The sequence below is a fragment of the Dromiciops gliroides genome, chromosome 3 (assembly GCF_019393635.1).
Source record: "Dromiciops gliroides isolate mDroGli1 chromosome 3, mDroGli1.pri, whole genome shotgun sequence".
NCBI classification, from domain to species: domain Eukaryota; kingdom Metazoa; phylum Chordata; class Mammalia; order Microbiotheria; family Microbiotheriidae; genus Dromiciops; species Dromiciops gliroides.
In genome coordinates, this window is record NC_057863.1 from 649,629,246 (window position 1) to 649,657,152 (window position 27,907).

The 27,907-nt window shown below is 52.2% G+C and overlaps 2 protein-coding genes across 3 annotated transcripts; both read left to right on the forward strand.

Moving 5' to 3' along the window:
* The first annotated feature begins 3,826 nt into the window (after window positions 1-3,826).
* On the forward strand, window positions 3,827-5,852 carry PRR19 (proline rich 19). The gene is made up of 4 exons (XM_043991236.1): window positions 3,827-3,950; window positions 4,440-5,088; window positions 5,248-5,411; window positions 5,528-5,852. Exons 2-4 carry the CDS (start codon window positions 4,446-4,448, stop codon window positions 5,849-5,851), a joined length of 1,131 nt encoding a protein of 376 aa, XP_043847171.1. The 5' UTR covers window positions 3,827-3,950; window positions 4,440-4,445; the 3' UTR covers window position 5,852.
* A 4,212-nt stretch (window positions 5,853-10,064) lies between these two features.
* On the forward strand, window positions 10,065-16,676 carry TMEM145 (transmembrane protein 145). 2 transcript variants are annotated; one of them, XM_043990658.1, is made up of 15 exons: window positions 10,065-10,210; window positions 10,926-11,000; window positions 11,306-11,383; window positions 11,483-11,569; window positions 11,910-12,011; window positions 12,103-12,187; window positions 12,273-12,344; window positions 12,447-12,515; window positions 12,708-12,788; window positions 12,890-12,968; window positions 13,379-13,472; window positions 14,077-14,249; window positions 14,690-14,810; window positions 15,098-15,304; window positions 16,349-16,676. In XM_043990658.1, exons 1-15 carry the CDS (start codon window positions 10,100-10,102, stop codon window positions 16,430-16,432), a joined length of 1,518 nt encoding a protein of 505 aa, XP_043846593.1. In that variant the 5' UTR covers window positions 10,065-10,099; the 3' UTR covers window positions 16,433-16,676. The 2 variants fall into 2 exon arrangements, with proteins under 2 accessions (XP_043846593.1, XP_043846592.1); XM_043990657.1 differs by lacking the exon at window positions 16,349-16,676 and adding an exon at window positions 15,918-16,342.
* The last annotated feature ends 11,231 nt before the right edge of the window (window positions 16,677-27,907 follow it).

The following is a 27,907-nucleotide window of genomic DNA, read 5'->3' on the forward strand; positions in this document are numbered from 1 at the left end:
AGGCCCTGAAGGATAGAGAGAATATAAGTAGATGGAAAGGAGGAAGCTGTTCAGAGGATGGGGTAGAAGCCCAGGGAGGGTATGATCCTTAGGCCCCTCTGCTGACCATGGTACTGAGCTGTGATGAGAAGAATACTCAGTGCCCTCCATGGGCCTGGTCAAGAAAGGGTGACAGACAGGGAATGGAGGAGGGGAGGAAAGGGGGAAGATGAAGAGGCAGAAGGGAAATTGGAGAATGACATGTGTCCAGGGCTCCTGGTTATCTCATCTCAGGCCTTGGCATCTGTCCCAGAAGCTACTCATCTAGCTAGCCTCCATCACTCAACTCTGCTTTCCCCTTGAGCAACTTGGCTCTGAGGCCTCAGTAAAAAAGGGACTGTGTCCTACAGCTACTGTCCTTCTTCTCCTTCCTCCCACATCTGCCACCCTCTCTCATCCCAGAAGCCACCCAACCCAAGTCAGGGTCTCAGTCAGACCAGACATCTGGGTCTGGCCAGCCCCTCTCCCAGGGTGCCCCTCCTGGGCAGTCTCCCTGCCTACTCTCAGTCCTGGGAGGATGTAACCAGATCTTCTCCCTCTTTATGCCTGTGCCAAAGTCTCCCAGACTCTTTTCTCTCAAGTCCAACCTAGACCTGAATAGGAATCCCCTCTCACAACACCCCCCAACAGTGGTTGTCCATCCTTAACTAAAATACCTTCAAGTGAAGGGAACCTGTACCTTCCAAAGCAGCCTATTCCACTTTGGGACACCCGTGATGGTTTGGAAGTTTTCCTTTGTGTCGAGCCTCAACTTACCTCTTTGCAATATCAACCCACTGGTCCTAGATCTGACCTCTGGGACCAACCACAACAAATAATCTTATAAAAGTAATCCTGTTTACTACAAAAGGAGGATAACAATAACTAGCATTTTTTTTTTGCAGGGCAATGAGGGTTAAGTGACTTGCCCAGGGTCACACAGCTAGTGTCAAGTGTCTGAAGTCAGATTTGAACTGAGGTCCTCCTGAATTCAGGGCTGGTGCTCTATCCACTAAATGGGTTTATATAAGTGAGCTAGAGCTGCACAAAGTGTAATTAAGTAGAGATGGGGCACTATTCACTGGTACCTAACAGTGGAGGGTGGGGGAAGACAAGACTGGTGGGGGCTGCAGCCAGTGGTATTAGAGAAGAGACCCTCTGAATCCCTCACACTGCCCTGAAAACCCTGAGTGGGAGGTGTAGCAGCCTAGTCAGAGAATATTGGCTATATGATTAGAATCATGCTTTTAAATGCATTAAGTACATTAAATGACAAAGAAAACCAATTATATTGAAATACAGTTTTCACTGGCAGCTAGGTGGCACAGTGAATAAAGCACCGGCCCTGGATTCTGGAGGACCTGAGTTCAAATCCAGATTCGGACACTTGACACTTACTAGCTGTGTGATCCTGGGCAAGTCACTTAATCCTCATTGCCCCGCAAAAAAAAAAAAATTAATGGCCCCTTCCTCACTTTTGTATGGGAATAAACAACACATATTGTCAAGGCATGAGAAGGGAACAGGCAGGTTTTCACTAATTACACTCTACAATGGATCACATCTTTATGGTCACACAACAGTTTGAAAAATGTAAAAATTACAAGATTGCTCTTTTATTTATTGTTGACTACAAAAAAGCTTGGGATATGGTAGACCACAGCTAGGTGGCGCAGTGTATAAATCACTGGCCCTGGATTCAGGAGGACCTGAGTTCAAACCAGCCTCAGACTCTTGACACTTACTAGCTGTGTGACCCTGAGCAAGTCACTTAACACTCATGCCCCCCCCAAAAGAAAAAGAAAAAAAAGAAGACTAAGGATATGGTAGACCAACAGGCAGCTAGGTGACACAAAGGATTGAGAGCTAGGCCTGGAGTCAGAAGGACCTGAGTTCAAGTCTGGCCTCAGACACTTATTAGCTGTGTGACCCTGGGTAAGGGCAAGTCATTTCACCCTGTTTGCCTCAGTTTCCTCTTCTGTAAAATGACCTGGGAAAGGAAATGGCAAAACCACTCCAGTATCTTTGCCAGTATCTTTGCCAGTATCTTACCCAAATGGGGTCCAAAAGGGTCTGACGTGACTCATGGACTGGACAACAAAAATGCAAGAGCAAAAGTCTGCTTTAATGGTTTCCTCCACTCATATATTCGAATAACACGTGATTGTGGGTCAGACCCAAGCACAAAGATAATTCTGTTCCATGACCTTTCAATGATTAATATGAAGCAAAGAATAGAATGGGGTAGTGTATGTTCTAGAAAGTTGTTTGTAGTTATCATGCAGGACATCTTGGTCAGAGCTCAAATGCAAGAGGGATTCTCTACACTCCCTGATTATAAGCTCCGTGAGAGCAAGGACTGATCTATGTTTGGCTTTGTATCTCAGCACCTTGGACAGCACCTGACCTAGAGGGGCTTCCTAAATGCTTGCTGAGTGATGGAATCCATTTGTGCTAATTGCATCCAGTCTGGCAGACAGCCCATTGATTTCTATACAAGATTCATATTCACTCAGGGGAGTTCAGCCGAATTATCCACACAAGGAATATGAAGAGGGTAAAGCATTCCTGTTATCTAGTCTCAAACAGAGTTGGAGGGATAGCTCATAGAGCTGGTCCATCAGGACGCATTTTGTATGGGGACAGATTCTGAAGGTGAACAATGAGTAAGGCTCAATCAAACAGAATTTATTAAGCACCTACTATGTGATGGGCATTGTACAAAGAAAACCAAAGGACAGTCCTGCCCTCAAGGATAAAGAAGAGGAAGAAAGCTGGCTGGATTGCATTTGAAAAATTGGACAGTGATTTTAAAGATACCAAGCTAAACCAAACCCATCTTTTAAAGACTGATATTCTTTGAGATCATGGGGTCCCGTAATCTCCAAAAAAACCAAAGCCTGGTGGGTGTCCTCAGGCTTTAGAGGAGCAAAGGTTTCCATGTTTACAGAGGAAAAATGACTTGACCAAGGTAATGAGAATAAGTGTTGGGGGCAGCTAGGTGGCACAGTGGATAAAGCACTAGCCCTGGATTCAAATCTGGCCTCAGACACTTGGCGCTCACTAGCTGTGTGACTCTGGGGAAGTCACTTAACCCTCATTGCCCTGAAAAAGGGAAAAAAAAAAGAGAGAGAGAATAAGTGCATGTTAGCTCATTTGATATTAATTAGTTACCTCGTCGGATATTGTTTATTATTAATGCTACACCCATTATCTCATTTTTACTCCATTGCTATGATTCTTCAAAGCTTGCAAAGCCTTTACACGTGATATCTCATTGGAGGGAGCCTCCCAGCCACCCTGGGAGGCAAGTGTCGTTCCCAAGTCCTATTTTCCGGAGGAAGCTGAGGCCCAGAGAGGTGAGTGATTTGCACAGGCTCACGCCGCTGGGCAGTGCCTTTGGTAGGATTCGCACTGAGTTCTGCGCCCTGCGCCCCCTAGCGGCCTCCACCCTTTCCAGGAGGCATCGCCTAAAGCCCGGTGGGAGGAAGGAAAGGAGGAGAGAATCCCCTCCCGCCCTCCCTCTCGGGCTTGCTGGGGCCAGGCCTCCGCCCACGCTCCTTCCCACTCCCTCCTTAGGAGGGGGGAGGGCCTCCCTCTGGGCCAATCGGTGCAGGAGGAGGCAGGCCAAGGCTAGCGGTGGAACCAATCCTAGGCCCCACCCCCAAGGGAGCTAGGGATGGGGCAGTCAGGCTGCTCAGCTGACCTAGGGCTCGTGCTTCCAGTGCTCGCCTGCCCCCTCACTGCGCCTGCGCGCCCACAGCTCCGCCCCGGGTCCCGCCCCTGTGCACACCTATGGGCCCCAGAGTGGGGATGCGGCGCTTCGGAGGCACGAGGCAAGGGCTGAGGGGCTCGAGCATCTGGCGGGGGCGGGAGAGCGGCCCCTCCCCCCCTCAGGGTCACGTGGAGGGGGAGGGGGGTCGGTTGGGGAGGTAGGAACGGCCTGTGGGGTGGGGAAGAGCCGCGGCAGTAACCCCTGCCCTCTGAAACTTCCCCCTTGGCCTTCCCCCCACCCCCAAACCCTGACCTTCTCCCTTGTCCTTGGCCCCCAGCTCCGACTCTCCCCTCTGACCCCGGACGCCCGACCTCCAACACCCCCAAATTCTGACCTCCTCCATCCCTGAGCTCTAACCTCTTCTTGTCTGATCCCTAACCGCTGACTCTCCTCACCCCATTCCTGAACGTGAACTTTTCCCTTCCCCCTGACCTTTCACCCTCAACCCCCCATCCCCAACCTCTAATCCCCTCCCGGGCCTGCCACCTTTGCCTTTGACCTCGGCCCCCCCAGCTCTGATAGACCCTGCCCTATGGGATCTCCCCTGCTACTGCCTGCTTCAGCCCTCCCCACGTCCCCAGACAGATAAGGGGGGGTCCGGAGATTCCCATCTCCATGAGCATGCTGTCCTCCTGCTCTGTCACAGGCTGCCATGGAGCACCGGGGGCTGGCCCCCCGACCAGTGCAGCCGGCTGACCGGTCAGCTCGCGTCCGGCACCGGAGGACCAAGCGGGAGCGGAACCAGGCAAGGGCCGCCAGAGGCCCTGGTGCTGGGGGCCTGCAGGCCCCCCGGGCTCGGCCTCGGTGCTCGCTGACCCACAGGGACCCGGCTCTGTGCCCCCTTGCGCCCCAGCCCGTAGTCATCACCCAGGGCCGGCTGAGCCGGCCACACCGGGGCCTCCTGGGCAACGAGGTGAAGTCCCTGAATGTGGACCGGCTGCTGAGTGGCCTGGCTGAGGAGGCGAGCAGCCCCCCGCCTGGGGAGGCTCCAGACCCCGCTCCCGCCTCGGCAGCGCCGACCCCCCAGCCGCAGCCCCCCGCCTGGGAAGAGGAGCCCACCCCACTACCACCCAGTGGCAAAGAGAATGAAGCTCCCGGGGCACCCACCCCAGGACCCCCCAGCCCTCGAACACTGTTGGAGGAGCTTCAAGTTCAACTGCATCTCCCTGGGGCCTTTCCCAGGCGCAGTCTGGTCCAGGAGGCCCGAGCTGAGATCATTGGGGCCCTGCTGGCCCAGTACGGGGAGCTGCCTGACCTCAGCCAGGTCCTTAGGGGCCTGAGGGAACAGAGACCAGGTGAGGATGAGCCTCGTCACCCCCTGCTCAGCCTACTCCCTCATGGCCATGCCTAGCCACCCAGGGACTCACCATTTAGCCCCCTGGCCTGGGACGTCTCCCATTTCTGCTGGGGGGGTGGGGGGGGCGCAGCTGCTTTACACTTGTTCTTCCTGGCAGAGTCAGAGCCTGGGAGCCTAGAGGAGTGGAGAATGGTGCCCCGTGGTCGAGAGCCCCCTGATCAGCAGGCCCTGGCAGAGAACAGGAGGAGGAGGAGGAGGAAGGGAAAATGGGAACTTGTATTTACCTTGGGAGCCACCCCAAGCCCACCTTCCACCGAGAAGGTAAGACCTTCTCACCCCAGGGACATGGGGGTTACTGACTAAAGTGTTTGAAGGGAGAGGCTAGGCCAGGCAGGTTGCCATATGCCCACTGTCTTTGCCTACATTCCTGCCCACAGAGTCTGGTGCTGCCCCCGGACCCGTGGGTGCCCTCACCCTCACCCCCTCCCCCGCCCCTTGGACCTGAGCGTGGAGAGACGACCTGGGGCCCCCAGACTTCATTTGATGTCTTGAAGAGCATCTGGCTGCCTGCCACCCCACCTACATGTGCCCCCCCCTGGCAGTGGGGGGCTGGGGGGGCTGCCCACCCACCTGCTTGCTTCCCCAACTCTGAGGCCCTGGACTGGAGCCCCAGCCCCCCAGCCCCAATGCCTGGACTGCCCTGGTTTGTGTCCAGGAGCAGCCCAGAGCCCTGGACCTTCCCCCGAATGCGACTCTACTGAAAGCTGGAGCCCCCCCCCATCTGCCCCTCCAGAAAGGACCCTGTTGAGACTTTTCTCATTTTGGGGGGATGGCAGCACACAGGGGGAGAATTAGCTCGCATTCCCTCTTGGTGCTTTCATGTTCAGTACTTTCAATAAAAATGTATGAAGAGCTCACCCCGTCCATGCAAGGCCCTGGTGATGGAAAGATGACAATGCCAGCATGCCCATACCCAGGAGCTTTTGGTGTCCTGGGGCACACAGTGAGCACACAAGTCAGTGTAGGGTCAGGACCGGGACACGGGTCCCCTCGAGGGACTCTTGGTGTTCTAAGGGGGAAGAGAAGATGGAATAAGGAGTGGGGGACAAGAGCCAACATGTCCTTTGGCTAGGGCACGGCTGGGTGAAGGAGAACATCTGAAATGGGGCTGGAGTGAGATGGCAAAGGGCCAGAAAACACCCTCAAGGCACTGAATCCTAGAGGTCCCGAGCCAGCTATGGGGCTGAGGCTGGCAGCAATCTTGATTTCCATGGGCTGTGCCAAGCAGGGGTGCTAAATTTGGCTTGAATATGGTGGGCAGGGGGCCAGGGGTGTGCCTAAGGTCAGTCAGTGAATAAGCAGTTATTAGGCACCTTCTGTATGCCGGCCACAGTAGATACAGAGGAAGGCAAAAGACAGGCCTAGCCCTCTAGGAGCTCAGAGGCTAACTGCATACACACCAGCCATGGCAGGATAAATTGGGGCAATCATTGGAGGGCATCAGGAGAGGCCTCTTGCCAAGGGTGGGATTTTATCTGGGGCTTCAGGAAAGCCAATGATGGGAGCAGGGGAGAGTCTTGCCAGGCATGGAGGGGGGAGGGCAGGGAGGATGCTTAGTTCTGAGAGACAGGAGTCCCAGGTCACAGGATCAAAGAGTACCCGTTGGGGAGTAAGGTCCGAGAAGGTTTGAAAGGTAGGAGGGAGCTGGGTTCTGAAGGGCTTTGAATGCCAAACAGGGTTTTGTATTTGATCCTAGAGACAGTAGGGAGCCCCTGGAAGGCGGTGATATGGTCAGACCATGGACAATAGACAGGAGTGGGGAGAGCCTTGAGGTGGGCAGACCCACCCCCACCCCCGGCCAGCAGCTATTACAGTAGTCTGGGGGAGAGGAGAAGACAATGTCAGAGGAAAGTAGGGGGTATATTTGGGAGATGCTTCAAAAGTGACACCAGCAGGCTTTGCCAACAGCCTGGATGGGGGGGGGGATAAGAGTGAGGTGTACGGGTTGACTCATGGGCTGGGAGCCTGAATGATGGGAGGATGGTGCTGCCTTCTATTATGATAGTGAGGAGGGGGGCAGGGAGAAAGGTTTGGGCAGGAAGTTTTGGACATGTCGAGTTTGAAGTGTCTATGAGACATCGAGTTTGAGATGTCTAATAGGTAGTTGGAGCTGCAAGATGTGAGTCTGGACGTTGGGGTTGAATAAATAGATCTGAGAGTCAACACATAAAAGATATTAAATCCATGGGAGCTAATGAGATCACCCAGTGAAGTGCTATGGAGGGAGAAGTGGGCACAGGACAGAGCCCTGAGGAACACCTATGGTCAAAGGGCATGATGTGGAGAAGAATTCAGCAAAGGAGAAAGAGAGGTGGTCAAGCAGGAGGAGAACCAGGAGAGAAAGAAAGGGGGCAGAGGGAAAGGGAGAGGCAGAAGGAGAGGAAGGGGAAAAGACAGGGGAGGGAGGGAGAGAGGGAGGGAAGGAGGTGTCCGGAAATCCTAGAAGAGAGTCTCAAGGAGGAGAGAGTGAGCCACAGTGTCCAAGGCTGCAGAGAGGTGAAGATTGAGAAAAGGCCATTGGACTTCGCAACCAAGAGACCATTGGTAACTTCAGAGAGAATAGCTTTGGTGGAATAAGGTCAGACACCGAACTGTAAGGGGTTAAAAAGAAGGAAGTGGAGGCATCGATACCAGATGGCCTTCTCCAGGAGTTTGTCCACAAAGAGGAGAAATGTGACTGTCACTAAGGGGGATGGATTGATCATGTGAGGACAGGGAAGACATGGGCATATTTGTAGGCAATAGGGAAGAAACCAGTGGTCAGAGATTGAAGAGAAGTGGGAGTGAGAGAGGGGGCAGCCTGTTGGCATAGATAGGATGGAATGAGATCGCTTGGCCATCTTAATGTGACACGGGGAGGGGGGTAGGCATCTGAATGCTGTGAGATGAGGGAAAGAGGGAGCTCACAGCCAACGGCCTCAGCTGAGGGTGGGGAGAGGGGGAAGAGTGCCTCTGAAGAGCGGGATGGGGCAGTGGAATGGGGCTGCCATCAGGGCCCAGCTGAGGTTCTGTAAAATCTATCTGGAGCGAGCCTGGTGAGCCGGGGAGCGGGCCCAGGTCAGAAGCTGAGCCAGCCATGGGATTGGGCCCGGGGAGCAGCCCTTCAATTTCAGCCTGGTCTTTAAAGGTGACTGTCCTGAACGGTGGAGCAGGGGAGCAATGTTTTGGGCCCTGTGCTTGAAGAAGATGATGTCGTCTGGCTCCTGGATGGAGTGGGAGGATCCGGAAGCCAAGACCACCCAGAAAACCTTTGCTCTAGTCCTGGTGAGAAGGGTGAGCCAGGGTAAATGTCATGTGAGAGGAAGATGTGGCTTCTCCAGAGTCTGGAGGCAGAGTGGACCTTCCAGAAGCAGCGGGCTGTGGTCTCTGAATCAGCTGTGCTAGAGACTTGGATCAGGGAAACCATTTGGCTCATCTTCTGAGTCCCTGGCACTGCTGGGAGACCTGTAGTCCATCCCAGGACTGTGCGCTGTGTGCTGTGTTCTAGAGCCAGGGAGGGCGTTGGCAGTGGTTTGTGTAAGGGGGTGCCATTGACAACACCCCCTGCTGAAGCAGCTAGGCCCAGATGGTTATCTCCACTTTACAGAGAGGTTAAGTTACCTGCCCACAATCGCACAGCTAGTGGGCAGAAGAGCTGGGTCTCAAACCCAGGGCTTGTGTGCAGCTGAGTCAAGTGTTCCTTCCATCATGTTCCCCAAAAGCAGGAGTGTCACCCAGAAAAAGCAGCAGAGGGGCCCTCAGGGAAGGCTCTCCTCCCAAGAGGAGGGTCCTCCGGTACCACTTGGGGTGTCCAGGGCTGGGGTGGGGGGGGGGTGAGGCCTGGGCTGGAAGCCTGGTTCTGCTGCCACTTGGAGTGTGTGACTGGGAATAGCCTTTCCCCTGTGGGCCTCCATTATCCACTCAGTAAAATGATCTCTGAGGGCAAAAAAAGAGTTAGAAGGAACCAGAGTTCATCTAATCCAGCTGCCTCAGGGGAAGAGTGACCGGCAAAGCCCACATGAGCATGCAGGCCTCTGGACTCCAGGTCTAGATGTCTGGAAATGTCCGGCCCGATCTGGTGCCCATCGGGAGCAGGGACTAGGGACCAGGGGCCACAAAGGAGGGAGCTGGGCGGGAAGACAGCCTAGGGGAACAAGCTCTTCCCCCCACTCGACCCCCCAAATCCCGGATAGCAGCGCAGAAAAGGGATGGGAGGAGCGTAGCGGTAGAGTCCGACCCTTGCTGCCTCAAAGACTGGCGCAAAGGTGGAGGGATGGAGTGAGACAGGCGGGATCCGGCCGGCCGCTTAAAAGAGGGGTCATGTGGGGAGGGGAGGCGGCGTCGGGCGAAGTGGAAGAGTCCCACCGTCACATGCCCGGAGGCCAGCGAGGAGGATGAGGATGGGAGGGGCGCGCGGTGGGAGAGTACGGTCCTCTCTGCCCCGGAGGCCAAAGTGGAGGAAGAGGGATGAGTGGGGGTGAGGGCACGCGGATGGGAATGGGAGAGTCGAGTCCTCGAAGCCCCAGAAGACGGAGTGGAGGAAGAAGTTTGGAGGGATGGACGCGCAGAGGAGGAGCGTGGGCGCAGTGGCAGAGGCCCGTCCTTGCAGCTCCTCAGGCCGGAGTGGAGGAAGAAGGGTGGGAGCGATGGGACCCGCGAAGGAAAGGGATGGGAAGAGTGGGGGAGTCCAGTCCTCATCGCCCCGGAGGCCGGAGTGGAGGAAGAGGGTTGGGAGGCATGGGGGTAAAAGGGAGGAGCACGGGCGCAGAGGATGGGGCCGCGACGGAGAGGGATGGGCAACGGGGGAGAGTTCGGTCCTAGCAGCCCCGGAGGTCCGCGCAGAGGAGGCGGGGAGGCGGGGCGGAGGGAGGCCGGGGGAGGGGCCGGGCGGCCGGCGGCGGCAGCAGCGGCCCTTTAATCGGGGGCGCGCGCGCGCTCGGCCCCGCCGGAGTCTCCGGAGCGGGAGCAGGATGGAGCCCCCGCGCGCGCCCGCGCTACTGCTGCTGCTGCTGCCGCTGCTGCTGCCGCTGCCCCCCTACGCCCGGGGCAAGTACGTGCGGGGCAACCTCAGCTCCAAAGAGGTGAGCGCGCCGGGGCCCGGGCCCTAGCGGGAGCCGCCCTAAAACCCAGCCCCTCCCCCGCCCTGGAGCCCGGCCGCCCTGCACTGGGCCCCGCCCCCCGGAGACCCCTTCTCCATCACCACCTCCTCCCCTCTGCGCCCTAAGCCTTCGAAGACCCTAGCCCCGAGACCCGCGGAGATGCTCGATCCACCTGGAGGCGGGGCCGGGAGAAGGGGCGGGGCCTGGAAAGGGGCGGGGCTAAAGAGGGTACCTGGCGAGAGGGGAGGGGGCCAAGGAAGGGGCCGGAGGAGGAGGAGGAAGTCTGGAAGAGAGACCGGCCTGGGGAGAGCAGCAGACGGCGAGGGGCGGAGGGGGGAGGGGGCTGCAAACTGAAGAGGGGATCAGATATGGGGGTATGGGTCAGGGAGGTCAGGTCCGCGGAGACCTTGAAATAAGGTCTGGGAAGATGCTATTGTCGAGGCCAGGGCGACGTCGAGGTCAAGACTCATGGCCAAGGAGATACTATTGAGGTCAGATCTGGGGAAACGATGGGGTGGGTGGGGAATTAAGGGTCAGGTCTGGAAAGATATTGAGCTCAAAGCAAGGGAGATGGGATCCTGTTCTGGGGAAATGTAGGGTCAGCTGGAAAGAAGCCTTAGGGCTGCTGGGCAGACTGGGCAAGGGGACAGTGGTGCTGAGGGAAACGGGGGAGGCTCTCACCCTTTTTCTTCTCTAGGACTGGGTATTCCTGACAAGATTCTGCTTTCTCTCTGATTATGGCCGGCTGGACTTCAGGTTCAGATATCCCGAGGTAAGACTTGCCCTCCCCAAAAGCCCAAGGCAAATACTCTCAGGTCCTTCTCCCCAAATCCCCATCTAAGACCCTCAAACTGTGTTGGAAGGGATTTGGAGTCGGAGGACCCGAATTCAAATGCCGTTTCCCTATCCACGGTCTTGGCCAAGGCCCTTCCCCTGTTGTGGCCGCTTTCTTCCCCACTTGAATGAGATGGTTGGACGGCCCAAACTTGGTCCCCGATATAAATCTCCCAACTGACACCTTCCCTGTGGCAAGTCCGGAGGTTCCGCTTCCCATCCGTCCCATCCCTGTCTTCACAGGCCAAGTGCTGTGAGAACATCCTCCTCTACTTTGATGACCCTTCCCAGTGGCCCGCAGTTTACAAGGCCCAAGACAAGGTGGGAAAGTAAAAGACGGACCGGGCTGGGGAGGGATCGGGCTGGAAGGAGGTCAGAGCTTGGAGCTGGCCCAGTCACCCCTACCCCTCCGTACCCCAGGACTGCTTGGCCAAAGAGGCGGTGATTCGACCGGAGAACAACCAGGTGATCAACCTCACTACCCAGTACCCCTGGTCGGGCTGTCAAGTAAGTGGTACAGGACCTGGGGGAGGGAGGGGCGGGGCCTGAGATTTGGGGGCGGGGCCCGGGGAGAGAATGGGAGGAGGGAGCCTGGGAGAGGCCGAGATCCCTCAGGCAACAGGCATTTATTCTGCGCCTACTATGAGCCAGGCACTCTGCTAAGCGCTAGGGATCTAAGGAAAGGCAAAAGGCGTCCCAGCCCTCCTTCACGGTGCTTACACTCCACTTGGGGAGACACATATATAATTGGGTACATACGGGATCCGCGTGGCGAAGATGGCGGATCGTCTCCCAAGGGGCGGCGGAGGCGGGTTTCACCCTCGATTCTGCGGCTTCCCCTTGGCAGGTGGTGTCAGAGGGGGGCGTCCGCTACCTCAGCTGCTCCAGCGGCCGCAGCTTCCGCTCGGTGCGAGAGAGATGGTGGTACATCGCCCTCAGCAAGTGCGGGGTAAGGCCCCCCTGCCCCAACACGTGCCCCCCCAGCTTGCCCACCCCACCCCTGCCGGCCCCCTGGCTCAGGCCCCCCTGCCACCCTGCAGGGGGATGGGCTGCAGCTGGAGTATGAGATGGTGCTGACCAACGGCAAGTCTTTCTGGACCCGGCACTTCTCTGCTGATGAGTTTGGTAAGTCTGGAGACCCAGGCCCCTTGCGTCTGGGGGATCGAGGAAGGCAACCATCTGAGCCTGAACGGAGCCCTGCTCTTTCCAGGAATCCTGGAGACAGATATGACCTTCCTCCTCATCTTCACCCTCATCTTCCTCCTCTCCTGCTACTTCGGTTGTAAGTCACCCAGCAGAGGTGGGAGGAGAGGGGAGACCTTGGAGAATGGTGTGGATTTGGAGGGGTGCCCCATGGACTCCTCTCCCCCTCCCCCAACCCCAGACTTGCTGAAGGGTCGACAGCTGCTTCATACAACCTACAAGATGTTCATGGCAGCAGCAGGAGTAGAAGGTGAGAGCTGGGGGGTCAGGATGCCGGGTCCTTGAGGATGCCCAGCTCAGGGCCTTGGGTTCCACCCTGCCCCCACTCCTGCTTCTGTCCTTGGGATTCTCGGGCAGAAACTGTTCTCCCATGGTCTTGTATTCCCAGCATGCAGGAGGTGCTTAATAAATGCCCATTGACTGACTTGCCTTTGGCCTTTAGTCCTCAGCCTCCTGTTTTTCTGCATATATTGGGGTCAGTATGCCAGCAATGGCATCGGCAATGAGAGCCTGAAGATCGTGGGTGAGGATCAGACTGGCTCGGGCTGGGCACCAGCGGGGGCCTGGGCAGGGGTTTGGGGACCCTTCCTGAGCCCCTTCTCCCCCCCTTTCTCTCCCCCTCAGCCAAACTTCTGTTTTCTGTCAGCTTCCTCATCTTCCTGCTGATGCTGATCTTGCTGGGAAAAGGCTTCACCGTGACACGGTGCCTGGGCACGGGGACAGACAGGACCCCTCCGGGGTCGGGGTGGGGAGTGGAGGCCTTTACAAAAGGGAGTGCTGGGTGGGGGAGATGGCTTGGGGGGGGGCTGGCTATCACCGTCTTTCCTGATGGTCTCCTCCCCATTCCCCACATTCTTCTGTCTCCCTCCCTCCCCCTTTCTCTTTCTCTCCTCTCTCTCTGTCTTTGTCTCTGTCTCTGTCTTTCTCTTTCTCCTCCTCTTCCCCCTCTTCTTCATCCTCCCTCCCTCTCTTTCTCTGTCTCTCTCTCTCCCCCCTCTGTTCTGTCTCTGTCTCGCTGTCTCTGCCTGTCTCTCTTTGTCTCTGTGTCTCTGTCTCTTTGTCTCTGTCTCTCTCTGCTTCTCTCTCCCCACCCTTTTCTCCCTCCATCCCCAGAGGCCGGATCAGCCATTCGGGCTCTGTCAAGCTCTCCGTCTACATGACACTGTACACACTCACACACGTGGTTCTCCTTATCTATGAGGCTGAGGTAAGCACTGTCCCTGCCCTCCCTTCCTCTCCCTCCCCTCCCCCAGCAGCTTCTGCCTCTGCCCCACAGGGCTCCTGGTCACCTCTCCTCTCTGCTTCCTTCTGGTCAGAGCCTCATCTCTTTCTGGCTGCACCTTCTATCTCTAGCTTTCTCTGCTTCTAGTTCTCATCTATTTTGGGGGAGAGGGCTACATAGAGGGGTTGTGTTTCTCTGATGCATTGTCAGGACAGTTTGCCACAGAGAAATGGTGTAATGGGTGGGGGGCTTCTACCTTTGCCTGCCCAGCACGTGGCCCCCAGGGGACCCTCCACAAGTACTGATGGCTAGGCCTGGCTTGCCCACGGTCCCTGCCTCTCTAAGTCCTCAAGGCCAGTGTGCTCCTCCTTAGGGGTGAGGACAGTGTCCCCCCCAGAGCACTTTTCTCTCTTGTGTTTTGGGTCTGGTCTTCTCATCTCCCTGGCTCTGACTGCCCCTCGTGGTGCCCGTCCCTGTGTCTGCCCAAGAGCTCTTTGGGGTGCCCTTGGGAGAGTGGCCAAGGCCCTCGGGCATCAGGGTAGCCCGGGGCCTCATGGCTCTCTCCCTGCTCCCTCCCTCTGGGGGCCAGTTCTTTGACCCCGGCCAGGTCCTGTACACCTATGAGTCTCCGGCGGGCTATGGGCTGATCGGCCTGCAGGTGGCTGCCTACGTGTGGTTCTGCTATGCCGTGCTGGTCTCCCTGAGGCACTTCCCTGAAAAACAGCCGTTCTACGGGCCCTTCTTTGCTGCCTACACGTTGTGGTGAGACCACCGAGCCCTGGCTCCTACAGCCTCTGGACCTTGGCAGCCTGGGCCAGCAGTGCTGAGCCCTCCCCTCCAACCCTTTCTGACCCCTCCATTCCCCACTCCCCTGATACCTGACCCCCAAGAGCTCCAGCTCCCTCTGATCCTGTGACCTCTGATTCCTGTTAATGTCTATTCCCTGACCTTTGCTCAAAGCCCTCCCTCCTGACCTCTGACCTCTCCTAATCCAGGCACCTTCTCTGCCTCTGACATCTTCTGGTGAGACCATAGCCCTGGCCTGGCCTGGGAGACCCTGATCCAAGGAGGGGCCTTGGGCACTGTATTGGGGGAGGGGTGGACCCCTCCTCCCCTGCCCCTTAGGGACCAGGGCTTGGGGCCCGGGAGTGGGAGGTGGGCACAGGTCAGGGCTCACTCCCATCTTCACTCCCCCCACCCAGGTTCTTTGCGGTCCCTGTCATGGCTCTCATCGCCAACTTTGGCATCCCCAAATGGGCTCGCGAGAAGATCGTCAATGGTATCCAGCTGGGCATTCACCTCTATGCACACGGGGTATTCCTGGTGAGAACACAGATGGGGCTGGGCTGGGAGTGAGATTCAAGGCTGGCTCTTGTCTCCTCTGCCAGTCATTTCTCCCTGGCCCTCCATCTCTCCATCTCTCATCCTTCTGTCCACTCAGGCTTTTGTCCCTCATCCTTCTGCCCCGCCCCCATCTCTCTGTCCTTCGATTTCTCTGCCCCCATCCTTCTATCTCCCCATCTCTGTGCCCCCATCCCTCTGTTCTCCATCTCTCTGCACCCCCCCTCTGCCCCCAGTCATCTCATCTTTCTCTCTATCACCCCTCCCAGATCATGACGAGGCCCTCAGCTGCCAACAAGAATTTCCCTTACCACGTGCGAACCTCCCAGATTGCCTCAGCTGGGGGACCCGGGCCAGAAGGGACCCCGTCAGACAAGTCCTTCCCTCAGCATGTCTATGGAAACGTGACTTTCATCAGCGACTCGGTCCCCAACTTCACGGAACTCTTCTCCATCCCTTCAGCATCAGGGGCCAGCGTAAGCTCTGCCATCCGGGTCCCAGCTACTCCCCCTGGGAGCTGGCTCCGCCCCCTGAGGACCTGGCTGCTCACCCAGGCACCTGTCCCAGGCCCTGAGGATGCCCCTCTCCCATCCCAGCTCCTGGCGCCACCCCTGGAGTACCTCACCCCTGTCCCCGCCCCGCCCCCACAGACCCCTGACTGCCTCACACGCAGGACCCCCCTGACCCCACCCCTAGGCTTCAGGAGCCCACCCCCACCCCTCCCATCCTGGGTCCTGGCCTTGCTTCGGACCCCACCCCCGGCCCCACGAGTGCCCCCTCCCCCAGCCTTCCAGGTACCCCCTCCACCTCCTCGGTCCCCAATCCTGGCCACTCGGCCCCTGACCCCACCCCCTGAATTCATCACACATGACTTAACCATGCCCTTAGAGTACTTGGCCCCCCTCCCCACTCGCCAGGGGCGCTTCCTCACCCCCCCAGACTGAGCCACCAGGGGTGGGGGGAGGGGAAGGGAGCTTTCCTAGGGAGCGGGGAGAGGAGACTTTGGGGACCATATCCTCCCCTCTTGTGAGTTCCCACCAGCAACTGATCATCCCCCTCCCCTCCCTGAACCCTCCCCCTTCCCCCCAGGCTGGGAAGCAGGTGGAGGAGACAGCGGCAGCAGAGCCTCCAAGGGGCCGGGTGGTGACCTCGGCCAAGCCGGCCTCTCCACCCCCGGCCCCCGGTGGGGAGGGCCTGCCGCCCCCTTACCAGCTCCATGCCCCCCAGATCCACAGGCCCCACCCTGGCTTTCCTGAGTACTTCAGCGTCCATACCAGTGCTGGGTCCGTGCCCCCCATCTGAGGGCCGGCACCCCCTTCATGTGTGCCCACAAACGCACGCAGCCCAGAGAGGTTATTGGGGGGTGGGGGTTGGCCCAGCCTGAGTCCTGGGACCCAACAGGCCTTGATGGCCAGCAGCTTCCCTTCCCTACCCCACACAGATTGTCCCCCCACCCCCTTCATTTTGTGCCAAATGGCCCCAGTGGGAGCCTCTCTCCCCCCACCCCTCCCTCCCCTCAGCCCCTACCCCGAAGGTCACCGAGGGACCCCAGCCTCCTCCTGCTCCGGGATCTCCAACCTCCTTCAAGTCTGCACGGATACTGAGGTGCTTCCTCAAGAGACCCCAGGATCCAAGGCCCAGGCTCATCCTCAGCCCTTCTAGATGCCATGACCTCTGGCCTTCAGGCCCTCACAGCCTCCTGCCACAGGCTTTGATCCCTGCCCTCAGACGGATGTTCAGCTGGATTCTGACCCAGCAACCCCCTGGGGTGGCACTCAACCAGGAGCTGGCTTTTTGTGGGGTGCCAAGGGTAGGGGTCTCCTTTCTTGCCAAAATAAAAGATGAGAACTCTGATGACCATTATGGCCTCCCCCAGGCCCCAGCCTGGTTTGCATGGGGAGTGAATTGGGCCCTGTGGGTCAGGGGAGGTTGTGGAGAAGACCGGCCCAGAGACCCTCCATGGCCCTCCCTGCCAGCTCAGGAAGCCCCACCCAGGACCTAAGCCCCTTCCTAGCTCTCCTGCAACTGAGGGCCTTCAGGCTCTGGGGCAGCAGAAAGAGTGCTCTTCTGCCCCTGCTGGGAGGGCCACCTAAACCCGGGGGGGGGCACCTGAGCCCAGGGGTGGGGGGCACCAGAGCCAGGGAGGGCCAGCTCTGCTCTCTGGGCTTCCACTGGCATCCTGGGCCACCAGGAAATGGCGACTGCTCTTGTAGAAGGACCAGTGCACATCCTTGTTGCAGATGGCGGGATCAGGGTTTGGCTTCTCCCAGTAGAGAGCAGCAGTGACGGAGTAGAGTCACAGCTCAGGAGGTACCTGTGCTGTGCCAGGCCCAGTGCTAAGCACTTGGGTTATCTCACCTGTGGAGAACACCTGAACATCAAGACCGAGGAAGGCCCTTAGAGCAGGGAATGGATGAGCTGGGAGGAGCCTTAGAACAGGGAATGGCAGGGCTGGGATGACTCTTAGAACAGGGAATGGCAGAGCTGGGATGACTCTTAGAACAGGGAATGGCAGGGCTGGGATGACCCTTAGAACAGGGAATGGCAGGGCTGGGATGACTCTTAGAACAGGGGATATCAGAGCTGGGAGGGACCTTAAAACAGAGAGTGGCAGAGCTGCACTGTATTAAACTCTGGTGATACAAGGAAAGGCAAGTCCATCCCTGCTCTCAGGGATGCCCAGTCCAATGGGGAGATGACATGTGAACAACTATGTACAAATAAGATAAATACAGGAAAAATTGGAAACACCAAACAGAGGGGAGGCATGAATGTTAAACCAGTTAGAAACCTAAGGAGAGGTTTCTCTTTGAAGCTGGGATTGGGGGCAGCAAGGTGGTGGAGTGGATAGAACACCAGCCATGGATTCAGGAGGACCTGAGTTCAAATCCAGCCTCAGACACTTGACCCTGACTAGCTGTGTGACCCTGGGCAAGTCACTTAACCCTCATTGCCCCACCCCCACCCCCCAAAAAAGCTGGGATTTCAGCTGAGACTCAAGGAAGCCAAAAGCCAGGGATGAAGGAGGAGGCCATTCCAGGCCCCAGCCAGCCAGAGAAGTACCCAGAATGGGATGGATGACCACGAGGCCAGGGTCACTGGACCCAAGAGGATAATGGGGATAAGTCATAAGGACCTTGGAAAGGGCTTCAGATGCCAAACAGGGCTTTCTATTTGATCCTGGAGGTGATGGAGAGCCCTGGAGTTCCTTGGATGGGGAGGGTGACATGGTCAGACCTGGGCTTTATAAAGTTGGCTTTGATAGCCTCAGAACATAGAATGTCAGGGGCAGCTAGGTGGCGCTGCAGTGGATAGAGTGCCATGGCTGGGTACAGGAGGACCTGAATTCAAATCTGCCCTCAGACCCTTACGAGCAGTGTGACCCTGGGCAAGTCACTTAACCCCATTGCTTCTGGGTGGGTGGGGGGACATGGAATGTCAGAGCTGAGAGAAGTCTGAAAACATAAATGGAGGGGCTAGAACCCTCATTGTACAGCGGAGGAAGCAGAGGTTGAGACATCAAGCTACCCCAGCGGTCCTAGAGCCACCCCATTGTAAGGGAGAAGATGGATCCTTCAGCCTGGCCCCCACAGCTGTCAGGGAGTTACTCTCCTCCCTCAGCCCAGGCATTCTCCAGGGTACAGGGAGCTGGAGCTTGTCCACAGATCTGAGTCTCAGAAGAGGCTCTCCCATTGGTCTTTGTTTTTTTGTTTTTGGGGTTTTCTTTGCGGGGCAATGAGGGTTAGGTGACTTGCCCAGGGTCACACAGCTAGTGTCAAGTGTCTGAGGCTGGATTTTGAACTCAGGTCCTCCCAAATCCAAGGCCAGTGCTTTATCCACTGCGCCACTTAGCTGCCCTTCTCCCATTGGTTTTGAGTAGAGATAACTGGACCCTAGACTGAGCAGCAGGGAAGTCCACAGAGGGCTTTCTCTCAAACACCTGGGCAAGTCATCATTGAGTGCAAGTCTTAGCACATCTATTGTACAGGTGAGAAAAGAGGCCAAGGGAAATGAAAGCAGATTCCCAGAGCTACCCACTTTCTACCATAGAGACTCCATCTCTTGACTTTCAAGTTCAGTGCCCCCTCAAAATACGCTGTAGCTAGTGTTCATTGGAGTCCATCCATCCATCCATCCATCCATGATGTACTAGACTCCCTCGTTGCCTGGGGTGGGGGTTGGAGGAGAAGAGGAAGAGGGAAGACAGTAGGAAAGGAGGGGAATTTGCTTCAGGAGAACAGAGGAGCAGTGGGAAAGAGATGAGGAGGCATCTTAAGACAATGGAAAGAACAGGATCTGGGGTCAGTGGGTCTCTGTTCAAATCCCAACTTTGCTACTTACTACCTGTGTAGCCTTGGGAAAGTAAGCCAACCTTTCTGTACCTAGTTTCCTTCTATGTAGAATGAAGGGGTTATACTCAGTGGCCTATGAAATCCTTTCTGTCTTGAAATCTATAATCCTGTGGCCCTATGGTATAAAGACAAAAAACAGTCCCTACCCTCAAGGAGTTTACTAGGGACTAAAACATGTATTCTGAGAAATGAATACAAAGCAGCTAAGTGGCAGAGTGGATAGAGTGCTAGGTCTAGAGTCAGAAAGACCTGAATTCAAATCTAGCTACAGATACTTATTGTATGACCCTGGGCAAGTCACTTAACCCTATTTGCCTCAGTTTCCTCATTTGTAAAATGAGCTGGAGAAGGAATCGTATATTTGCCAAGAAAAAAACCCAAATGGGTTCACAAAGTCAGACATGACTGAAAAATGACTGAACAAAAATTTGAAGACAGAGACTGAACTAACAATAGGTAACAATGGTGTGTGTGCGGGGGGAGGGGAGGTATTCTTGAGTGTGGAGAGGAAAAGAAAATCAAGGAAGGCTTCATGAAAGAAGCAGCTCCTGAGCTGAGACTTGAAAGAAGACGAGGATTCTAAAAGGTTAAAGTGAGGAGAGAATGCATTCTGGGTATGGGGGAGAGGCTGGGCAAAGTCATGGAGGCTGGATTATTGAATCATGATTCAGAACTGGAGGCTTTAAATGCCTTATTGAGTAATTTGTATTTTAGCCTACAGGCAACATGGTCCAGAGTGCTGAATATGAAGTCAGTGGAGCTGAGTTCAAATTCCAGTTCTGTCACTAAGCTCTCTGCTCTATGGTCCCTTGAGACTCTGACAGCCTATGTTCTAAATAAAGTTCCTTCCAGTTATGACCTGTGCGAGCTTGGAGAACTAACATAACCTCTTTGGATCTCAATTCCTCCTCCTCCTCCTCCTCCTCCTCCTCCTCCTCCTCCTCCTCCTAGTTTTGGCAATACGGGTTAAGTGACTTGCCCAGGATCACACAACTAGTAAGTGTCTGAGGCCAAATTAGAACCTTGGGTCCTCCTGATTCCAGGGGTGATGCTCTATCCACTGTGTCACCTCGATGCCCCTTCAATGCCTTCTTCTAGAAAATGAGGGAGGTTGGATGAGATGACCCCCCAAAATCACTTATAACCAGTTCATAAAGGTTTATGAGAGCTGATTGTTAAATTTTCAGTGTGAGCATTTAAATGTCAAAAATCAGCAGATGCTACAAATTAGGGTTTGATTTATTGTTTTGTTACTTGGATAGACTTAAGAAAGAGATGGAGAGAATGTGAATAATGCAAATTCAACTTAAAAATGTTTCCCGTACATTTTTCCCCTCAAGGAGCCATTTGTTAAACATTTACCAAAATACCCCCTGCTTCCAACTATAGATCTATGATCCAACCAGGGAACCAATGAAGATCTGTGAGTAGTGGAGTAACATCATCAAACCTTGGAGATTATTTTGGCTGTGGTATGAGGACAGATTGGAAAGGGGAGAGACTGGAAGAGGGAGGAACCAATTAGAAAACAGCTATAATAATTCTGGTGAAGGATGATGAGGGCTTGATCTCAAGTGGTTGTTATGTCAGTGGAGAGGATAGGATGGGTGTAAGCTATGCTCTGGAAGTAGAATTGCCAACATGTGGTAAGAATGGGAAATTGCATTTGGGTGGTCAAAGAGATGAGTGAAAGAGAAGTCAAGGATCCCTCAGATTATGAACTTGGGTGAATGGGAAGGTAACACCCCCACCCCTTAAAAGAAATATGCATGGTGAGGGCATCTAGTTTGGTTATGACAGGAAGATAGGAGAGAAAGTCCTCGGCTCTACCCTTTCCTTCTGTCTTTCTAAATAAAGATGCTCAAGGGTGATTGGCAGGGAGTGAAAAGGGGAATGATGGGAATGAAGAAGAATTGTCTAGGCTAACTAAAGCATTGTCAGCCAACCTGTGAATTGTTACAATAATTTTGATGAGCAATTTGGAATTGTGTAAATATGTTAGCTAAAATATCCATACTCTGTGACCCAAAGCTTCCATTGCTGGGTATATACTCAAAGGAGGTCAATGAGGAAGAAAGGAAAGAAGAAAGAGAGAGAGGGGAGAGAGAGAGAGAGAGAGAGAAGAAAGAAAGAAAGAAAGAAAGAAAGAAAGAAAGAAAGAAAGAAAGAAAGAAAGAAAGAAAGAAAGAAAGAAAGAAAGAAAGAAAGAAGGAAAGAAGGAAAGAAGGAAAGAAAAAAAGGAGAAAGAAAGAAAGACAGAAAAAAGAGAGAAAGAAAGGTAGGAAAAAAGAGAAAAGGAAGGAAGGAAGAGATAGAGAGAGAGAGACAGAAAAGAAAAACTTAAAGTATGATTTCCATCATATCTCCTGGCTACACCATGTATATCAAAATATTTATAACAATACTTTTTGTGGTAGCAAAGAACAAGAAACAAAATATATGACCATTGACTGGGAAATAGCTTCAAAAATTATGGCATGTAAATGTAATGGAATATGATTGTGCTGTAAGAAATGCCCAATATGATGAATATAGAGAAGCAAAAAAAGAATGACTTGAACTGATGAAAATGACATAAGCAAAACCAAAAACACAATATAATCACTGACTAACAATGTAAATGGAAAGAGCATTAACTACAAAATAACTGAAACTGAATGTTGTACAATTATGAAGAACAAACTTGGACCCTCCAAAAAGATATGAGAAAACACCTCCCTCTTCCTCTTTTGCAGAGGTTGGTATTCATGAGGGTAGAATTTTTTTGGTCAGGTTTTTTTGTTTGGTTTTTTGGTTTTTTGCAGGGCAGTGAGGGTTAAGTGACTTGCCCAGGGTCACACAGCTAGCAAGTGTCAAGTGTCTGAGGTCAGATTTGAACTCTGATACTTCTGAATCCAGGGCTGACAGTTTATCCACTGCGCCACCTAGCTGCCCCCAGTCAGGTTTTTTTTAACATGTGGAAAAGTTTTGAAGAATTTGTCTCTTCTTCCTCTTTTTTTCTTTTAAAAACTTATTTGTGGAGCAGCTAGGTGGTGCAGTGGATAGAGCACTGGCCCTGGAGTCAGGAGGACCTGAGTTCAAATCCGGCCTCGGACACTTGACACTTACTAGCTGTGTGACCCTGGGCAAGTCACTTAACCCTAATTGCCTCACCAAAACCAAAAATGACAACAACCAAAAAAAAAAACCCAACTTATTTGTTCTAGAATATGGCTGTCTGGGAGGGGAAGGAAGAAGAATATAGAGGATAATACAGATGATGTAAAAAAAACAACAGCATAAATAAAAATGTTTTTTTTTAAAAGGAATTTTCTTGTTTAAACTCAAGGAATTCATTGAATTCAAAGAATAGCAGCTGAACCAGGAAAAAAGCAGTTCAAAAGGTAAACACTGACTCAGGACTTCTTTGGTTGCTTGAATCATAAAAGAGCTGATGTAACCATTGGGACTAGGAAAGGGATAGACCTTCTTGCAGAGTCTGCAAATGGTAGTAGCAGAGCCCCATCAGAGAGCAGCTTGGACCAAATAGTGGCAATATAGTGGAGAGAAAAGACCAAGGGTGAGGTCCAAACAGTGATGAGATCAGCGTAAATTCAGAGGCTATCACAAGAGCAGCTGATGGCAGCAACAGAATTGAAAGGTTGAAGATAAAGAGGTGCTCCAGGAGGAATATGGAGTTAATTGTCCTCTCTCACTTGTATTACCCTAGCTATCTACACTCCTTCAGTGTGAGGTCCTTGGCCACATATATTCCCTTTGTGTGTTTCCTCTCTTACCATTAATTAGTAACCTGTCAGAGAGAGTACCTTGGGGGCAGCTAGGTGGCGCGGGCAGTGGATAGAGCACCGGCCCTGGAGTCAGGAGTACCTGAGTTCAAATCCGGCCTCAGACACTTAACATTTACTAGCTGTGTGACCCTGGGCAAGTCACTTAACCCCAATTGCCTCAATAAAAAAAAAAAAACAGAGAGAGTACCTCCCATGTTCATTTATATGGACTATATTTCCTTTGTCATTTATTTTATTGTATTGGTTAACTAATGCTTTTTACTTTGGGTTAATGTGTTCCTTGGTTGGTTTGATATAAGAAACATCTGTGGGGGCTCATGAGTTATAGTTCTGAGTAGATACCAGCCCCAAACATTCCTTAAACCTGGGATATCTGTCTAGGGGCCAACAAATGAAGTAGGTCTGGGCTCTGTAGAGAAGTATAGAGGAAGGTTTAGAGGTGAAACTTATATAACATGTTAAGATTTTAAAGTACTTATTTTTATCTCCTTTGAGCCCCATAGCAACCCTGTGAGATAGATATTACAGTTATTCTTTTTTTTTTTTTTTTGCGGGGCAATGGGGGTTAAGTGACTTGCTCAGGGTCACACAGCTAGTAAGTGTCAAGTGTCTGAGGCTGGATTTGAACTCAGGAACTCCTGAATCCCAGGCCGGTGCTTTATCCACTGCGCCACCTAGCCGCCCCTACAGTTATTCTTTTTTTTTTCTTTTTTTGGTGAGGCAGTTGGGGTTAAGTGACTTGCCCAGGGTCACACAGCTAGTAAGTGTTAAGTGTCGGAGGCCGGATTTGAACTCAGGTACTCCTGAATCCAGGGCTGGTGTTTTATCCACTGCGCCATCTAGCTGCCCCTACAGTTATTCTTTTTTTTTTTTTTTTTTTGCGGGGCAATGGGGGTTAAGTGACTTGCCCAGGGTCACACAGCTAGTAAGTGTCTGAGGCCGGATTTGAACTCAGGTACTCCTGAATCCAGGGCCGGTGCTTTATCCACTGTGCCACCTAGCCGCCCCGCCTACAGTTATTCTTAAAGATGAGAAAACTAAGGATCAGAGAAATTTAGTGACATGCTTATGGTCACTCAGATAGGAAGGAAGTAAACAAACATTTATTAAACACCTACTGTGTGGCAGGCACTGTGAAATGTGCATTACAAATATTATCTCATTTAATTCTCACAACAAGCCTGGCATTTGAGGTTCTTATTATCTCTGTTTTCAGATAAGGAAACTGAAGCAGACAGGGGTTAAGTCACTTTCCCAGGGTCATACAGCTACTAAGTGTCTGAGGCTGGATTTGAATTCAGGTTTTCCTAACTCCAGTCCCAGTGTTCCATCCCCTGCAGCACCACCTAACTGCCTCTGAGAGCATGTATCAGAAGCAGAATGAATCCAAGGTTCCCTAACTCCAAATCCAGAACTTTCTATCAGTTGCGCTTCTTCATTTTGAACACTGAGTTTGAGATGCCTACAGGATGCTCAGTAGTTGTTCTTCAGTCAATTAGCAATGGGGGACTGGGACTCTGGAGAGAAACTGAGGCTGGAGAAATACAGAATAGTCAAATACACAGTCAGTTGGGAGGGAGGGCATGAGCCAGCAAGGGGGATCCAAAAAGCCTTCGTGTAGAAGTGTGTCCTGGTAAAAATGCCTGAGGGGGAATCACTTGGGGGACAGGGGAGGAGATGTCTTAGCCTAGATCTCCTTCCCTCTTCTCCTCCTATCCATTAGCTGGAGCACTACCTTTTGAACTGGAAAGATCTTCCAGATCTTTCTTCAATCAATGTCTTAACAATGTTCAGGATCAGCTCCTGGCAGGGTCTGAATTGGAGGCCAAGGACAGACCAGATGCAGATTCACCATTCCACAAGCCCAGCTCAGAAGCTATGCCATGTCTCTGGGAACCTCTGGTGCACCACACCAAAGAGAATAAAGGGTCTCCAGAAACCTAGAGCTCTGGGCCTGGTTTTCTGGACTTCATCAGCTCTGACAGACTTCTCACCCTGAATGATGCCTCTGCCCCTGTTCTCCCATTGGTGAGCTACTCCTGGAGTTTCTACCTGGAGGGCCCAGGACAGTCATGCTTCCTCCTTCGAGCCTCTCCTAGCTCTGCCCCTCACACACACTTTTCAGCTGTCCTTGGTGCGTTGTTTTCCCCCATTCAAGCGTAAGCTTCCTGAGGGCAAGGACTACCTTCTTAGAGCAAAACAGAGGGAGAAAGAGAGGAAAAGACAGGGGAAGAGAGAAGAGAAGAAGAAAGGGGGGAAGAGGAGAGAGGAAAAGAGAGGAAGAAAGGAGAGGGAAAGACCCAGGATAGACTCCTGAGGAACACCTACAAAAAATGGATCCAGTAATGGACTATGACCCAGTAAAAGCAATGGCTTCAAACATATTTTCGCATCATTGCTTAACCATTTAAGTGACAACTGCTCTGACCATCTGGATGACATTTACTCTTCCTAAATCTAACACCTGGAAGGAGAGAGCTTTTTGACACCAGCACAGATATCTGGTTCCATGAAAGAAAAAACACCAAAGGGTGATGTTGGTTCTCACTTCTCACTCACTTTGTAAATAATTTAACCAAAGAGCCTTGGGCTCCAGTCCTGATTCCGTCCTTATTTCACTGTGTGAGCCAGGGAAGGTCTCCCCTCTTTGAGTCAGTTTCCACATCTACGAAATGGGTTGAAGTCAATTGTCTTTGGTGGCTCTGACATTCTCTACCCTAAAGTTCCTCCCAGCTTCAACATTCTATCATTCTAATTTGAAAGAGCTACCGTCCCATATGTGGAATAAGTGACTCATGGGGGAGCAATAAAGTCTAGGACCTCAGATGTTTATATACAATTTTTCTCTCTTTTTTTTATACAATTTTTTTTTAATATGAAGGATCTCTGAATTGGTCTAGCCATTCTGGAAATCAATTTGGAACGAGTACTTACCACTTCTAGGCTTATACCCTCAAGGAGATCAAAAAAGAGGAAAAGGGCCCATATGGACAAAAATATTTATAGCAGCTCTTTTTGTGGTGGCAGAGAATTGGAAACTGAGGGGATGTCCATCAGTTAAGGAATGGCCAAACAAATTGTGGTATGTTATTGTGATGGAACACTATTATGCTGGAAGAAATGATGAAACAGTTGAATTCAGAGAAACCTGGAGCAATATATATATATATATATATATATATATATATATATATATATATATATATATATATATATATATATATATATATATATATATATGTATATATATGTATATATGTATATATATGTGTGTGTATATATATATACATATATACATACATATATATATATATATATATATATAAAATGCAGAGTGAAGGGACCAGAACCAGGGGAACTATTGATAAAATAACCATATTGTAAAGACAAACAACTTACTTTGAAAGACTTCAGAACTCTGATCAACACAATGACCAGGCACGGTTCCTAAGAAATCACCAATGAGGAGACATGCTACCCATCTCCTGACAGAGCTGACAGATTCAAGATTCAGAAGGAGACAGACATTTACAGACGTGACCTATGTAGAAATGTATCTTTTAAGCATTTGTGATGAAAAGACCTGAACTGAATAGAAAATTTGACTTTCAAATACAAGACCCTGGAGAAGCATAAAAAGGTAAACAGGAAACAGGAGAAATGTATCTTGCTTGGCCATGGATATTTGTTATAAGGGTTTTGTTTTTCTTTTCTTCCCCCCTGCCCGCCCCCCCCACAGTGGTTGGGGTGGTGGAGGTATAAGGAGATAAATACTTCTTAATGGGAAAAAGTTTAATTTTAAAATATGACTAAGAGCTCAAAACTTTAGAAATGAATGTTAAAAATTGTTTTGGGGGCAGCTAGGTGGCACAGTGGATAAAGCACCAGCCTTGGATTCAGTAGTACCTGAGTTCAAATCTGACCTCAGACACTTACTAGCTGTGTGCTGGGCAAGTCACTTAACCCTCATTGCCCTGCCCCCCCAAAAATGTTTTTACATGTAATTTGGGGGGAAACTAAAATATTATTAAAAATAAAAATATGCTTAATAAACAAGATGAACTACAGATCTTCCTTCATACAAGGAGAAAAATTACCCTCATGGAGAGATATCTGGTGCTTGGCTAAGGAAGGTTATAGCTTCATTTGAGAGGAACCAAAAATATTCAAGGATCTAGGAAGTAGCATCATTTTTCAATCAAACAAGCAAGAAACATTTATTAAGTGACTACTAAGTACTGAGTTCTGCGCTAAGCTCAAGAACAAAAGTCTTTGTTCTCAGGGGGAAGGGAGGGAGGGATGGACTCATTTTCATTGGTGAAGGGAACTCCCACCTAAAGAATCTCTATCCATTCAGTTTGGTACCTTTTTTCCTCACCTGTGGGCACCACCACAATAGCTAGTAAGTGTCTGAGGTAGCATTTGAACTCAGGTCTCCCTGACATTCTGTCTACTTTGTCAGCAGCTGCAAGAGGGGAAAGAGTCTGAACTGGGTTGGTGGCTGTGTGAGTGGAGAGAAAGGTTGTAGACTAGAGATGTTGCGAATAACAAGATCTGTTTGGCAACAGATTGGCCATGTGGGATGAGTGGGAGGGAGGAGTCAAGGATGATACCAAGGGTATGAGCCTGGGTGACTAGTTTGGAAGAGGGGAAGGTTGACATTGTATGTGTGTGTGTGTGTGTGTGTGTGTGTGTGTAGATAATAAACTCTGTTTGGCCATGTATTGTTTGTGGTGCTTAAGGGACAGCTGGTTAGTACAGTGGATGAGCACCAGCCCTGGAGTCAGGAGGCCCTGAGTTCAAACCCAGTCCCAGATGCTTACCAGCTGTGTGACCCTGGGCAAGTTACTTAACCCCAATTGCCTCAACAACAACGAAAAAAAAACCCAACAATAAAAAGAAATACTCATGAGATGTTCAGTTTGAAATGATCAACAAA